The 16,718-nt window shown below is 27.6% G+C and overlaps 2 protein-coding genes across 10 annotated transcripts in view; one reads left to right on the plus strand and one right to left on the minus strand.

The window, feature by feature from the left end:
• Positions 1–259: 259 nt before the first annotated feature.
• LOC145188702 (solute carrier family 22 member 15-like) lies at positions 260–16,472 on the plus strand. Of its 6 annotated transcripts, none has more exons than XM_090088472.1 (11): positions 260–690; positions 2,777–2,981; positions 3,241–3,642; positions 5,524–5,627; positions 6,132–6,452; positions 6,588–6,809; positions 6,894–7,028; positions 7,130–7,215; positions 7,322–7,430; positions 7,551–7,759; positions 7,900–8,127. In XM_090088472.1, the coding sequence occupies exons 3-11, from the start codon at positions 3,265–3,267 to the stop codon at positions 7,941–7,943; spliced, it is 1,608 nt and encodes a 535-aa protein (XP_089944598.1). In that variant the 5' UTR covers positions 260–690; positions 2,777–2,981; positions 3,241–3,264; the 3' UTR covers positions 7,944–8,127. The 6 variants fall into 6 exon arrangements, 4 of the variants coding, with proteins under 4 accessions (XP_089944598.1, XP_089944599.1, XP_089944600.1 ...); XM_090088473.1 differs by having other exon boundaries at positions 309–690; positions 2,782–2,981; XR_016452816.1 differs by lacking the exon at positions 260–690 and adding an exon at positions 16,245–16,472 and having other exon boundaries at positions 2,715–2,981; positions 3,210–3,642; positions 7,900–8,010.
• The window catches only part of LOC145188910 (uncharacterized), a 29,673-nt gene continuing 21,154 nt past the window's right edge, over positions 8,200–16,718 (minus strand). For all 4 annotated transcript variants that reach the window (XM_090088467.1, XM_090088466.1, XM_090088469.1 and 1 more), the window contains 9 exons: positions 16,177–16,472; positions 15,780–16,006; positions 15,631–15,672; positions 15,401–15,537; positions 15,170–15,233; positions 14,014–14,172; positions 12,754–12,846; positions 11,418–11,590; positions 8,200–8,785 (listed from right to left, as the gene is read on the minus strand). In XM_090088467.1, coding sequence (XP_089944593.1) covers positions 8,492–8,785; positions 11,418–11,590; positions 12,754–12,846; positions 14,014–14,172; positions 15,170–15,233; positions 15,401–15,537; positions 15,631–15,672; positions 15,780–16,006; positions 16,177–16,472 — 1,485 coding nt within the window. In that variant the 3' untranslated portion in view covers positions 8,200–8,491. The remainder of the gene's footprint in view (positions 8,786–11,417; positions 11,591–12,753; positions 12,847–14,013; positions 14,173–15,169; positions 15,234–15,400; positions 15,538–15,630; positions 15,673–15,779; positions 16,007–16,176; positions 16,473–16,718) is intronic.

Raw genomic sequence — 16,718 nt, forward strand, 5'->3', positions numbered from 1 at the left:
GAATTTATCAGAACACGAACTACTCTAAGCAGCGTATAAAGACAATTAAGGGAGCTCTCCGGAACGTTCACCAGAACGTTCTTTTTAAAAGTTTAACTGAAGATAAAGAATGACAATAATTCGCTGCAGAAAAAGAACCACAACATTTCCATCAAACTATTCACACAAAAAAAAGTGAAACATTTTTTACAATAAAAAAAGATATTGAAAAATTTAAGCATATCTTCGCGATTTTTTAAATACGTCAAAAAAAAGAATTATTTCAAAAGTAAACGATTAATTACAAGAACAATTTATTAACGACGCAAATGTTGAATTTAAAAACTTGATTTGATAGCTCGCCTTCAACCGCTCATAAAAGTGTCAAAAACAAGAAAAAGATTAAAAAATAAAACAACCAGTAATAAACCATAGGAAATTGTTAACAAATTCTCATCAAAGTATTGCAAATATTTAGCAAGTCAAATTATGAGTTTTTTCGTACTAGATCAAGCGTTTTTCTCACTTAGGAGCGGAAATCTAATAACAGCAAATAAATTACAAGTGGCACATCTTCAAGTTCTTCTAGTAACGGAAGTTGCATGTAATGGAAAATGGAATTTGCTCAATAGTCGCGGTAAAACAATAGTCCTTCGAAAAGAGACTACTACTGTAATAAAGTGATCTAATGCATTTGGTGAGATATGAAAGGTATATTGTATTTTAATGTATTGGAGCCAAACTGTTATTTATTACTGTGATTCTCAAAAATAAGGCGTGTGAATAAAGTAATCTTAGAAAAACGAACTGGGTCAGGTCATGGAAAGCGAAAAGTCATTTTGCAAAATATCAATGCTCGTCTACATATTGCTATGGAAACATAAAATACAATATTTGAACCAGGCTGGGAGGTCATGTTACATTCTGCTTATTCACCAGACTTAGCACCATCAAATCCCCATTTGATTCGCTTACTTGAGCATTTTCTTAGAGAGCAATTTATTACAAGCCGATAAGATGTTGAAGGTTTCCTCGTATCATTTTTTGACTCCAAATCAATATTATTCTACAGGGATGGTTTCCAAGACTTATAGATGGTAAACGGTCATCGATTAAAAAGGAAGTTATTTTAATTATGGATAATTTATCTAGCATTCCTTTTTGAAATAAGATTAAAACAAAAAAACGAGAGTCCTTTTGCATTTTCTTGGTAATATAGATGATACAAGAAATTTCTTAAAATTTCTTGCTTTATTCTAAAAAATTTTCTGCTTTGTTTTTAAAAAAAGGCTTTTCTTCTATTTTACTTTAAAAAGTTTCCACTTTGTTTAAATAAAAGTTTCATAAACGGGCGGAATTGGAAACCTCCCCTCCCCCCCTTGGATATACCCATACTTACCATTATTCGTTTAAGTTCATCAGCCAACCATAACAGATATTTTACTTCAAAAGATTTCTTTTATTTTTTATTTTTGAAACGCTTTTCCGGATTTATTTTTAATGGATGATTAAAACTTAATTTTTATTACCACATTAAAAAGCCTGACGCAACGCTTTTTAAAGTAGCATTAAAGTCAACGTCCAAAATAATCAAATTGCGGATATAATGCAGTATCAGAACTCAAATCTTCTGCAGAATACGCCAAAGTATGACTGTATTATCAAAATATCATCAACTAAACCTTTTTTTTATATAATTTTTACGCGTGACTCGCAATAATCACGAAATTTAAATTAGAATGTCAAAAATTTAAGTTTAATTTGCCAGAAATCTTAAAGAAGCCTTCTTTTATTTGTCAAGTTTAGCTGAGAGAGCCCGGGGGGGAGACACTTCGTTGAAATGTTTGATTTTTTTAAACTTTTATCAGGTTGTTTGTTGGTTAGTTTTTATTGCTCAAAAACTTATTTTCTTCTTTAATAAGAAAGCCCTGTGCTAACAGAAAGACATTTAATAAATGATAAATTTTGCATATTTTTCATAATGATAAAACTTGCATAAAATAAATATTGACAAATATTTTAATATTTAAAAATAATAACTAAATATCTTATTAAAATAACATAACCATTATCCCCAAATATTTGTTAAACAATATTTATATTACTATTATATTACTATTATTTATTAACACTTATATATATATATATATATATATATATATATATATATATATATATATATATATATATATATATATATATATATATATATATATATATATATATATATATTATTACTTATATAAATGTATTAATACTTATACAAATTTATTAATAACTTTTTTTTTTTAATACAAATTTATTAATACTTATACATATATTTATTAATACAAAATTCATCATTTTTTTCATTAGGACTTTCTTATAGTATAAAACTTTAATGGGTCTCCGCACGCAGATCACGGTTTTTCGGTATTACAAAATATGAATCGAATTTGCTCACCAAGACAAAAATTTGACATTCGCTTTTTTTTTTTTTTATATATAATGTTCAATAAATAATCCTACGTTAACTTTAACCATGAATCAACCCCCAGTTTACATTTAACTATTCACCTAAAAGTCTCTGATGTAAAAAAAAAAAAAAAAAAATTTTTTATCAAGATATCGGTAAAATAATTGCTTAAATTTTTGCTCATTGTTGGCGCTGATTTTTTAAGAATTTCTGTTTTACGTAGAAAGCACCTGGATGATGGTGTTATTTATATAATAGATTTTTTTTTTGTAACGCGTTTGTTACGTACTTTGTTATGACACTCTTGTGATACATTTTTGTAATTCAAAGAAATTTATCAAGCGTAGGTAGCAAGCCGCTGAACGTTATTTAACAAAGAGAAAACAAGAATTTGAAAAAGAAAAAAAAAAAATTCCTTCATAAAATTCATTTGGTTGTTTCCATATCAACACGAAGTAGGTGTAGCAAATGAATGAGAACTGCGTTTCTTACCCTTTCAAAATGGCAGAACAGCTTTTGCACACGAGTTAAAATAGCTACGTTACAGGTAAAATGAAAATTTCACGTTCAGTTTTCTTTAAATCCAAAAATGTAAATATACTTATAAAAATATTGGTTTTTCAAAGTGGGCAGATTTTTCTGATTGCTTGTATGGATATAAACTAATTACATATTTCAACCAATCGCTTTTTATTACCCCTAACAAAAATTCATAAATATTATATTTATTATATTAAAAAGAGTCACACCAGCTGTTAACATTTAAAATTGACAGGTAAATAATAAGTTTAACTAAAAAAATATAGATTGATCGGATAGTTATATAAACGATGACCAAATATGCGGATACTTTAATGAGCGATGCAAACAAAAATGATGATGTTGGGACGGTCATATTGGAAGAATCGCTGGCAGAAGAAACCAAAGAATTTGATGTTGATAGTATACTAACGCTGATTGGCGAGTTCGGCAGAAGCCAAAAAATATTGACGATCCTTTTATGCCTCTTGATGATTCCAACAGCATGCCAAGTACTCATCATGACATTTTTGGGCATTAACCCTCCTTGGATATGTAATAACGGGAGCATAGAGTGCAATAGAACAGGAGTGTTTTCAGTAAACCATGAGTTTTATCATGAAAGATGTCGAATGAAAAGAGAGTCTTGGAGGTTTGTAAAAGAAAAAGAGTTCTCCATTGTTACAGAGGTAGGTTGTTTTTTTTTTGGTTTCTGAACGGGTTTATATACCGTAGCTGAAATGATAGCATACCATTTTGTTAAATTACCGTGCGCTGTGGCTTTTTTTTATGTATTTAGAATCATTCCTGATATTTTTATTGATGGTGTTGTTCCTGTTGCTATGGCTTTCTTTATTTCTCTTTTCTTCTCATATTAAAAAAAGTACTGAAATTCGTACTGGATTTTGATTATAAGTAAGATTTCTAAGAAATATTGAAAATAGTTCTAACTAAGTATGGAGGAGGGTATGCAGAATTGGGGCATCCGATGCAGCCGCTCTTATTTTTCAACTCCTGACTTTTTCTTTGATATGCTGAATTTTAATTGTCTGAAAAAAACAAGCAGTTGCATGGGATGTCTTAGTTCTCTCTACCCTCCCCTAATGAATAATATTATCTATAATCACTATTATCACATTTGTTAACAACAGTTGAAACCAATTGTATATAAGGAAATAGATTTCTGACCCTACAAAAAGTTACAGTTAGCGATGGTATTTTTTTATATACACTATCAAGTGAAGCCACCAACAAATATTAAATTTTGGTAAAATATTAAGAGAAGACTGGAACTATTGTATTATAACTGCTATGTTGAATAATGCTGACAATAATAATAATAATAATAATAATAATAATAATAATAATAATAATAATAATAATAATAATAATAATAATAATAATAATAATAATAATAATAATAATAATAATAATAATAATAATAATAATAATAATAATAATAATAATAATAATAATAATAATAATAATAATAATAAAAGAATTAATCTTTTTTCATTTTAATAACTGAAAAGTTTATACCCTTTATTGATAAGTTGTTCGCTAAATTCTAAAAGCTGTTTTGATAGTTATTGAAAAATGCTACATTTTTTTGTTATGGAACAAAATACATAAAAAAGTGCCATGCTCATTAAATGTCAGAAACATCTTTCAGAATGACACTTCGTTTTTTTAAAAAAATTAATGCTTACTTTGAACAGTCTGGAAGTCTAGAAACAAATGTAAAACGTTTGCTATATTATTTAGATTCGGAATTCGAACTATCGACGTTAATAAGTAATATGTGTTTTCTTTTTTTGGTTGATGATAAGTTATTTTATCTTAAACAAAAGATTTCCGTTTCAATTAAAGAAGAAAAATTCCTATAAGATGTATTTTAAAAACAAATAAATTTATTTACAAAAAATATTTTATAGAACACGTCTGAATATTTTAAGAGTATTTAAAATAGATTTTGTCAAAACAGTTTTTTAAAAAGAAAGCAATTTGGAGTAAAAGATGATTTCAAGACCCTTCCATATTTAATTTGGACAAAGTTGACTAATTTTCATCAGAAGATTAAATAGATCGCACACACAACATCAACATCAGTTAATATTATCTATAATACAATATATTGCACCATTTACTTGCCAAAGAGTAAAACAAACTTATTTTTATTCATCGTTATTTTCTTACCATTTTCATTTTGTCACATATTTTTATTGTAAATTTTAGCATTTAAAACTGTATTTATAATGTTATTATTTTTATCAAATGAGTTAATACAGTATCCTTGCTTATATAAAAAAAAATGTAACAGAGACGACGAATCAGTTTTAGAACACGGTGAAAACAGGGTGGGCAAGGGGTTAGATGAGGAGGATATGGCAAAACTGTAGAAGAAGGGAATAGAAGCAGAAGATGGTTTTAATTATTTGCAAAAAATATTACATTCTCAAAAACCCTAACAGATCCGGCGCCTCTTCATACCTGCCTACATAAAAATCATGTCTCATTAACAAACGTTATTTATTCTTAGACTCTTGACGGCAGTTTTTATTATGTTACAGTGGGACTTAGTTTGCGGAAAGGAATCACTGTCGTACGTAGCGTTCAGCGCAATGCAGGTTGGGGATGCGATCGGTGCGGTATTTCTAGGAATTGTTTCAGATAAGTACGTTTCCTAAGATTCTCCTACATGAAATAATTGTCATAGATAACATTTTTATTGACAACTACTTTAGTACTGCATTTAGATGTTTTAGGATTTAATTTGTATTTTCACTTAAGCACTTTATACAAGCACAAGCTTTAGATCTAAAACTTTGAAGAAGTATTACCAAGCATTAAGTTAAATTACCTCTTTTAAACATTCAAGCTTAAAGCTAAAACTACAAATAAAGTTAAGACAAAACTACAAATAAAGTTAAGACATTGAATCATAATTGTTTATTTTTAAAGATAGAATAAAAGAGAATAAACCCACTAGTATTTTTCGCAAATATTAAAGAAGGTAGCACAGACCTTGAGTTTATAAAACTAACATTTATTTTAAAAATAAGTATTAATAAAGTGCGCAAAGTATTAAGTGACATGTAACAAAAGGTTATAGTTTTACATCTGCATTTAATCTTAAATTGCAGTTCAACTCAACTCTATTGAACGAACTTAAATTTAGATACGGCAGAAAAGATGTAATGTTTGCGTCATGGTTCGCATTTGTGGCGACCGCTTTGATATCATCGCTTGCCAATAATTTTTGGGTTTTTCTTCTTTTACAATTCATTACTGGATTTTTTCAAGGCGGTACCTTTGTCATATTATGGGTTTTTATGTCTGAGTTCCTGGGACCACACTGTAGAAGTTATTCTAATATACTTTGGTGTGCATTTACTTTTGCGTTAAGCAGCATGTCACTGCAAGCATGGCTAATACCAAAGTGGCGAACATTTGAGATTGTGATGACTGCACCTTACTTGATATTGTTGGTTACATACAAGTAAGTCGTGTCCTATTAGGTTATAAGTCTTATGGGTTTTAAACTTGCACAAAACTTTAAGAGCGAAAACAGTAAAGTTTAAATATCATGAACGCTATTGTTAAGCTAACAAATTTACTCTGATCATCTCTCTAGATTTATTCCAGAATCCGTGCGATGGCTTCGTGCAAACAATCGAAGAGATTCGGCCGAACAAATTCTCCGCGAGATTGCAAAGTTTAACAAGACAAAATGGCCAAAAATAACGCTTTCTAGCGTAAACGTTTCAAACGAGCTTAAAAACTCAAAAGCATCTTTTAAGCATGTGTTTTTTCCGTGGAAAGTTTTTTTTTCCACCTCGTCCCAAGTAGTTATTTGGTATGACATTTTAAACTTATAAAATATTCGATGGTAAAATATATTGCTTATTGAATACTTAACTATCTGAAAGGTTTTATTAAGGTTTAGCATTGGACTCGCCTATTACGGCCTATCTCTTTCCTCTGAAAATCTCAGTGGTAATCTCTACAGAGATTTCGCTTTGGTAAGCATAGCTGATATTCCATCCAATATAGTAGTCATATGGTTTTGTGACAGGTGAGTGGTTTTTCCTACTAAAAAAACAACAAAAAATATTTTTTTCGTTAAAAGAGATTAAAAAAGGTTTCATGATTTGATTTAGAGATCTTTTATTTAAGGTGTGGTCGTAAACGAACTACAATGTTCTCAAGTGTAGTAGCTGGTCTAGTAATCGTTTTAATAGCTTTTATTCCTTCTAGTGCAAGTAAGTTATGATACTTCATTCTCATCGTCCTCATCATTATTGTCATCATTATAAGTCATCCTTTTTACATAAAAAAAATCAAAAAAAACATCGGTTTATTTTAAAGGCTTTTCTTGGATGAGAGTAGGAATGGGTGTCGCCGGAAAATTTTTAGCAAATATCTCATATAATGCAGTTTACATGTGGTCGACTGAAATCTTTCCTACAACTGTGAGGTTTGACCTTGATTATTGCATATTTTATTTATTACACATTTTTATAGATTCCGTAAGAATATTTTTTGTTACAAGCTATCGTTATTTTTCTTGTAAAAGCAGAAGCAACATTTGTTATAGAACTCAAGGCTTAGGAGTGTGTTCAACTGCTACTGTCATGGGAACAGCTTTATCACCATGGGTCGGCCAATATTTAGCTTATGTACATCCAATGTTGCCATTTCTTATAATGGGAAGCTTACTTACTCTGTCGGGTATCTTGTGTTGCTTGTTGCCAGAAACGAATAAACAAAATATGTCAGAAACGCCGGAAGATCAACCTTTGATCGGTATATTATTATATTGAACAAAAATTACGCTTAAGGCTTTGAAATTTAATGAATTAATATGAGAGCTGTAGATCTTAAATTTTACATTTGAAGTCTCGTAATCAAAAAAGAAAAATGTCTGATATAGGTCTTGTTTTTAGGTCTCCACGATATGGAGAAACAATGGCAAAATACTGATGACTAGTTTTCTTATTTTAAATAATTAAACCAAGTGCAAGATTTAAGCAACTGAAACACAAGCTAGCGAAAAAGTATTTTCTTCGTTTTGACATTTTTTATGGTGATTCTCTCTCTACTAACGCCATGTTTATTTATATGGATACTTTTAAAGATAATTTTTTAAGTATACTTTTTTAGTGATATGGATTTAAGATATAGTTTTCCCTAATTTCTTAAATCCTTGTTTTCGGAAGACTTTTTAAAAAAAAAGAATTGAAAGATTTGAAAGTAAAGCTTCAATTCGTCCCAAAGTTCGTAAAAATTTCTGTTCAACAAAGTGCTCTTTTATAATATATTTATACAATAAATAGTAAGTTTCAATTGATTTAAAAACTTCATTTTAAAAAAATGTAAAAACTTTAAAAAACCTTTTAGTATGTTCCGAATTTTTTAACTGCAAACATTAACATTTTTTCCAAAACTCAAAATAGAATGAAAAATTTTTTCAAGAGTATCATAAACCTCCAATATATCTTCATAACAGTATCTCCAGAAGAAAAAAAATATCAACCTTCAGATGTTTTTTGACCTTCGAGAGTGTTTTTGAGTGATGCTCGTTAAGCTTGATCGCCTTCTGGTTGAATCGTCTTTTTTCGTCTTTCTAACAATCAAAGAATTGATTTGAAATTCGTTAACAGAGTATCCATCTACCTCTGGAACAGAAACAGGACCTGTATATGGCCCAAATGCCAATCCCTCATATCCTGTCTTGGTCCACATGGCAACCTCAAGTCCTTCAGGAACACGCATGCTTTTGATGCTATTCTTATTCCAATTACACCCGTGAATGTCTAATCGTGAGTAGCTCTTAGAAATGGAAAAAAGATTAAATATACATTAACTTAAACTCTTCAATATAACTTAATACATACAACTTTCATTTAGATGGCAATATATATGAAAATGCAAATTAGATTTCTATATCTCTGCGTATGTAATACATGAAAGGACAAGTGGCATTTGAGCTCATGCAAGCTCTTCAAATTTTTGAATGCTACTATTACCTTAGCGATAAATACTTAGAGCTATTAGTAAATTAAAATCGTAGACTAGTAGATGCATGGCTTGAGTTGTAATATAATGGGAGATTCATTTTTGTTAATTTTTTATTTCGTCAAGTTTTCTAGTTAATTTTTTGTTACTTTCACATATGAAGTAACCCGGGGTAAATTTGACACATCCTAACAACTCGAGTAAAATTTTCTCAAATTATTAACAAATTATGTTGATTAATTTGCATCATCGAACTCTTCATCTATATTACTTAAGAATAATAGTACCCGGGTTGAATGAAGGCTAATTTCCATCACAACAAGTTAATCGCAAGACTCATTTGATGAAAAAGATTCTACTAATGCTTGTAATAGATGATTGAGATGCTTTAATAGTGCTTTAAAAGAGCAATTTCTATACTCTTGCATGGACTAAACGATATTGCTATAAGCATTAATGCTGTGGCAACTTCGTAATCACAGATAACAAAAGAATACAATTAACTTTTGCGGATATTGGGAATTGTCAATGACTCTCGGGTTTGTTAACAAAAGGATTGCAGCCATATCCTTCCATCAAGTCTTAAGCTCTAGCATCCAATCTAAGAAATCTGTTACATCCAACTTGACTGTCTTGCGATCATTTAAAAGAACCAATCGTTAAGTTTCTGCAGAGCACGTACAGTTTAAGTTTGCTGTGTTATTTAAATGGTTCCCTGGTGTTGTACAATTGTTAGCATAAGTAATGATGGGTTTTTAACACTTTTTTCAAAAGCTGCAACAGCAATGATCTCTGATACTCATATTTCCTTCATTTCTTTCAGAACTTTATAGCATACTTGTAATTTTGCATGTACGAGGAAAAACTTTTAAAAAACAATAACAACATTTACAAAGTTCGACAGGAACAAGAAACGGTATCAATGACTATGACGTTTTAGGTGTTATTCTTAATCCGTCATATTATATCCTTATGTGTGTATTTCTAATCACAAACCATACAATCTGTGCAAGCTGTTTCACAAATACAACAACCAAATGATTTGATCAGATGAGAGTGCTAATGTTATGAAATTTCTTTTTATAAAAATTGTATTGTTCTTTCTTCTCTTTTTCAATTAGCTTTAAAAGTTTCATGACACCTGATTGGAAAATCATTAATCACTTTATCTAACATATAATAATCTTAAGTTAAAGAGATTAAATCATAGGATTCTATTTACAATGATAAAATGGGTTCTTCATTTGCCGTTACACCACTCCTAGCTTAGCTTTGTCGTTAGTAGAGGTGCAACTGCAAATTTGGTTAGGAGGAGTGCAACTGCAAATGAAGCTACGCATCTGCAATCGCTTGTATTTTCACTGAACATATTAGACTTATTAATGTCTTTTAGAAAAGTAAAAATTTTTACATCTATTGCAACATTAACATTTTCACATGCAGGATGTTTCACTAAATATGTTTCTTTTTTTAAATTTTCTTAATAGGTGATTTCAACTTTCAGCCTTTTTCTAATCTTTGATATCATGAGTTTTAAATCTTATCTCGCATAATAAAAAATAGCATTTAAGAAATTCAATTTTTAGACCATTTTACAAACTAAAACTTTTTTCAATACTGTTGAACAGACTTTTAAAGATTTTAAATAATCGATTGTCAGATAAGCCTAATAGCTCTTTCTGTTATAAAAAAATGTTTCGTTTGTCTTTTTGAATTTTTTGCGAATATTAATTAATTGTTCAGTATATTAGGAACAGTTACTTCATCCTTTGACAGCTCCAGACCCCTCAAGAATTGAAGTGTGGGCTGGTGGGCCGCGTTTTGCCCTGGGGCTCACGCTATATGAGGGCCCACTAATTTGACTCAAAAGAAAAAAACTTTTTTCAAAAGACTTTCTTGATTTATGTATTTTTGTTGAATACATAAATTTGTAAAAATATGACATCTATTTATTAATAATTATTTACTGATTATCTTATTTACAAATTTTTGTAACTTTTTTAAAATAGGAAACAGAAATTATTATAAACAATTTCTAAATGCAAAAACGAAAAAATAAGCCAAAAAGTTCTAAAAGGGGGTTGGTGACAGCAAGGTTACCCCCTTCCCCTTCCCCCCCTCCATTTAAAGCTGTCCCTGGGCTCTATCAGAGTGTAACTAACAAACTTGAATAAGTACTAAGAAATTTTAGGATTAAAATTTTGAGCAATTTTAATTGCAATTAAAAAATTATATTGATTTACAGACCGTGCAGTGCAGAATAGCATAAATTATTTTAAGTATCAATAATGACACGATACCAATATATATATATATATATATATATATATATATATATATATATATATATATATATATATATATATATATATATACACGTGTATACATACACACACAATGTTAAATGTATAGCATATATACACAGATTGTCTACAAATAGAATTACCTCAGCTTCAATGTAGTCACACATCCCTGAAAAAGATTTTTCTGAACAAATCAAAACCATTCCAGTAGTTTTGGTATTTGTGCTGACGACTTTCATGGATTTAGCAGTCTTTCCTCCACAAAGTTTGTTTATTGCATTCGGCCCATAAAATGGTCCATAATGTTCACCCTTTTCTGGATTGAAAAACAATTTTAAATACAAAAAACAAGTAAAAAGAAAATTGCAAACAGTTTCTTAATTATTAATTATAATGATTATGATAATAATAATAGTAATTATAATTATAATAGTAATAATAGTAATAGTAGTAATAATAGTAATAATAATAATAATAATAATAATAATAATAATAATAATAATAATAACAATAATAATAATAATAAATAATAATAATAATAATAATAATAATAATAATAATAATAATAATAATAATAATAATAATAATAATAATAATAACAATAATAATAATAGTAATAATAATATGAATAGTAGTAGTAATAATAATAATACTAATAATAATAGTAATAACAATAAGAGTAATAATAATAATAATAATAGCAATAATAATAATAGTAATAATAGTAATAACAATAATAATAATATTAATAATAATAATAATAATAATAATAATAATAATAATAATAACAATAATAATAATAATAATACTAATAATAATAATAATAACAATAATAATAATAACAATAATAATAATAATAATAATAATAATAACAATAATAATAATAATAATAATAAAAATAATAATAATAATAATAATTATAATAATAATAACAATAATAATAATAATAGTAATAATAATATGAATAGTAGTAGTAATAATAATAATACTAATAATAATAGTAATAACAATAAGAGTAATAATAATAATAATAATAGCAATAATAATAATAGTAATAATAGTAATAACAATAATAATAATATTAATAATAATAATAATAATAATAATAACAATAATAATAATAATACTAATAATAATAACAATAATAATAATAACAATAATAATAATAATAATAATAATAATAATAATAATAATAACAATAATAATAATAATAATAATAATAATAATAATAATAATAATAATAATAATAATAATAATAATAATAATAATAATAATGATGATAATAATAATAATAACAATAATGATAACAACAAAAATGATAACAACAAAAATGATAATAATATTTATTTAAAAGAAATAAAAAAAAGAAATGTGAATAAAAGCCTAAATAATAAAAAGATAATATGAGATCTAGCAAAAATACAAACTAGATTTAATGATTAGAAATAAATAATAAAAATTTGGTAAGCTTTAAAGCACCATTATTTTTATTAAACTCCACTTCAGAATAAAGATCCACTTGGATGCCATCTGGAATAGATATTGAGCCAATCCTGTTCTCCCATGTTTCAGCTGTAAATAAGATTCATTAAGAATTTTCATTTGAAAACTGCTTCTTTTTCTTTCAATTAAATTTTTTTTTTAAAACAATATACAAATCACTTGACACAAATACGCAAATTGTTTGAAAATATTATACAAATCACTTGACAATATTATACAAATCACTTGACAACAATTGAACAAAAAAAAGCAATCTAAAATGACAACTTAATATAAAAATTTAGGATTGGCAATGATGATTAATGGCAACTACAACTTTTTTTCTTTTATGTTGAAAGGAATTGAATGCTTTTCCTAATTGGTCCCAAAATTTTCAAATGGGTTTTAAAAAATCTAAAATTTTACAAATCATATTGAAAAAAATTGTCTATGAGTTTGAACTTAGGCAGTTCAACCTCAGAAACAAAGTATTAAAATTTTTTTAAATGAAGCAAAAAATAATTTTTAAAAAGATAATTTTCAAAAAAATATATATTAATACTCAAAAAAAATATTGCATCTCCTCTCATCTCAAAATTTAAACAATTACTCCAAAACAAATTTTACAATTTTTTTAAGTTTTTTAAGAACTCTTTACTTAATTTTCATAATTTTGTAAGCAATTTTATACTAAATTATCTTTTTCTAGATATTGTAAAACAACCACAATAGCTCATTGAGCTAGAACAGATTTCTTTATTTGAGTTAAGGGTAAAGTACAGAAATTCATTTAAATATTGATTAAATTTTGGTGTTTTTCTTCTGACATTTTATCAGTCTGAAATTTTTTTTTGAACTGAAAATTCCCCATTCTGACTCTCCTCCGATGACATATCACCATTATAACTACTTTCTGTTCCTACTTTTTTCCATTCTGACATGACCACACTAAGGGTGCAATTTTACATTCTGAATTATTTTCACTTTGAAGTTTTTTGATTATGATAGTTTACCATTATGAGATTTTTCAACTTTGACTTAATATAGCAATCCATCATAAACACATCAAACAAATACTAGCCTCATAGTTAACATTTGTCAAATAATAAATTTGCAAGATTTATATTATGAAATAAGTTGCACAGCTTATTTTGTGCAGTTAAGTTGCATAATATATGTTAAACAGCAAAATTGCTAAATTTTTATATTTGATACTTCAAAAGAATAGTAACATTGTGATAAAAAGAAAGAACTAACGGAAAAGGCATTCTCCATATTCAGAAAACTCTCTGTCCTGCTTGATTTCTGTAGCACACCAATATTGTGTCATACCATTCACGCAACTTTTATATTCCTTCTGATTGTCTTTAAAAGGAAAAATACACTTTTTGTTCTGCTTGGTCCACACACCATGATCTAAAATAAAATTTTATATAGAGTAAAAATCTCAATTAAATATTAAAATTTTGAAAGATTCTAAGTTAATATAGGTTTTGTTAACTTTATGAATTTAATTCAGTTTCTTGTGATTCTTTATTGTTAATATAAACCTCTATTACACAGCATAAAAATTTTGATACCATAAGCCAGTTTCAATCACATATCCAATGTTATCATAAAATCTAATAATGCCATCCTAGCTGACCCAAGAATACCACCTATATAGGGTGATAGTGCACACATCCAAGGGTCACCTTGTGGAAGATTGAAATCTTTTAGGTATGTCTGCATAAAAAAGTGACTTTGAAGTTACAAAAATAGAAAAATTTACCTTCTTTTTTGACATAGCAAATTTGCTATAAAACTCTTAAATAATAAAAATTTGGTGGCAATGTAGCCTATATCATTTAAGGTTTTATATAGAAAAAGTTGCATATGCTGTAAATAGGGCTTTACACTAAAACTACCATAGCTTATACTACAGGGATTGGGATAAAATTTTACCCAAATCTTGGTATTGGCATAGGCTACATTGCCACTAAATTTAGTGGTCTATAATTAATAGTATGGATTTTATAGCAGTTTTGCTATGTCAAAAAAGAAGGTAAGTTTTTTCCATTTTTGTAACTTCAAAGTCACTTTTTTCTTGCAGACGTACCTAAAAGATTTCAATTTTCCACAAGGTGACTCTAAGATACGTACACTATCGCCCTATATAGGTGCCATTCTCAGGTCAGCTAGGTTGACAATATTGGATTTCATGATAACAGTATATCATAAATTATCTATGATTTCATAAATTTCCCATGACTACTGGATTATAATAAAAATAAGTAGGAAGTTACATTAAAGCACCCTCATAATGGAGGATAATGGACAAGGAGCCTAATTTTCAAACAATTTAGTAGGTGCTTTAAATATTAATTGGAAAAAGAATTGTTAAAATAAGTATGATATAGATATGTGCTGTCACCTGTTCCAGTTGCCATTTGAAGATAGGGATATTCTTTTGATTGAATGAAGTCACATCTTCCTGTCTAAAAAGTTCAGCAAACTAAAGAGCCAAATTGGATGAGAATGAACAATTTCCCTCAAAAAAAGAAAACAAATGCATAATGATGAATTATAAAATGGTTTGTAAATTTTTACTCTTACTTGAAATTTAAATATTTAACAAAACTTTTATAGCAAATAAAAGTAATACCTGCTCCATATTGTCTGTTTCACAAATCCGAACAAATTGGTTAATATTTATTTTACTGGTGCGTATTTCAATGGATTTCCATTCCCCTGGTAACAAACCTATCACTGTTGGCCCAGGAAAAGGCCCAAATGAAGCCCCTTACATCAAAACCAAATAAAAGAAATGAAAAAAAAGAAATAAAAAAGGATTATAAAACAAAAGCTACAGTTTAACAAAAAATAAAAAATTACCTCGCAGATTATCCATATTGAATCCATACACTAAGGTTCCCTCTAAACACATAAAAAATAATCAAAATAAAAATAGAAAATAAACCTGAGATTTGTTCAACATAATTTATGCATTTCATTAGAAAAATAACAAATTGAAAAAAACTAACGTGGAACAAACAATGATTTAACTTTGTTTTCCCATTCTCCAAGATTTTCATAGTTTTTGAACTCCAATTGTTGGCACAGTCCCAACAGCTCTTTAGCAGAGCAAATAACAGTTTTACCAGGTACTTTTTTTCCTTCAGCTAGTTTTACTAACTTAGAAAGATATAATTGAATAGTTGGAAATCTGTTTGGTGAGCCAAAATATTGAGCAATGCAAAAACGCTGAGCTCTACAAAAAAAGGAAAAAGAAACTTAGTTGTAAACCAAAACATACAAACAAAAAAATTAACTTCAGATTTAATTTTCATCATTCTTGTAACAATGATTATTGATAAACACAAGTATGATTGTGATTATTTTTGCAAACTTTTAAAATAGTTCACTGTAAAGTTCACTGACTTGTTATTTATTGGATCCAACAAAAACATAATAATATCTTTATCTGATAATTTTTCTTTGTCTGTTAGTTTTAAAAGATTGAGAGCCAACTTATCCATGTCTTTAAAAGAACCAATTACACTAGCCATATCAGCAATAAGTAATTGGCGAAGAATAGAGATGTCAGAGTACAGATTGAGAAATTGCAAACACCTATCAGAATGTTCTCCACGCATTTTGTCTTCATCTCCATCATCAGATGTGCAATCACAATATTTGTCAATATAAAATTTCAATTTGCCAAAAAAGTTTACACCCTAAAATTAGTTCATCAAATGTAAGAATAATTTTATAAAATTTTTTGACAGTTTTTAAAACTAGAAAAATGTTTTGAGTAATGCAAGAAAATGTAAGTTAAAGGCAAATTTAAGTTATTGTTATGAATTACTTACATGATACATTCCAACAAGCCTCAAGTGTTTTGCTCTTTTGTAAAGCTAATAAATTGTGCTTATTTCTTAAAACTTAAATATCTTTTTTAATCCTTTTATTGTTATAATTTT

The sequence above is a fragment of the Hydra viridissima genome, unplaced genomic scaffold (assembly GCF_058129835.1).
Source record: "Hydra viridissima isolate aposymbiotic clone 2 unplaced genomic scaffold, HvirCarnegie_v1 scaffold_5, whole genome shotgun sequence".
NCBI lineage: Eukaryota > Metazoa > Cnidaria > Hydrozoa > Anthoathecata > Hydridae > Hydra > Hydra viridissima.

What these genes read in the sequence shown, in the direction of transcription:
- LOC145188702 (XM_090088472.1), top strand. Translation starts at nt 3,265, where the DNA reads ATGACCAAATATGCGGATACTTTAATGAGCGATGCAAACAAAAATGAT. An exon ending in AGTTCTCCATTGTTACAGAG is followed by an intron (nt 3,643 to 5,523) that starts GTAGGTTGTTTT and finishes ATTATGTTACAG; the next exon opens with TGGGACTTAGTTTGCGGAAA. An exon ending in TCGTCCCAAGTAGTTATTTG is followed by an intron (nt 6,810 to 6,893) that starts GTATGACATTTT and finishes GGTTTTATTAAG; the next exon opens with GTTTAGCATTGGACTCGCCT.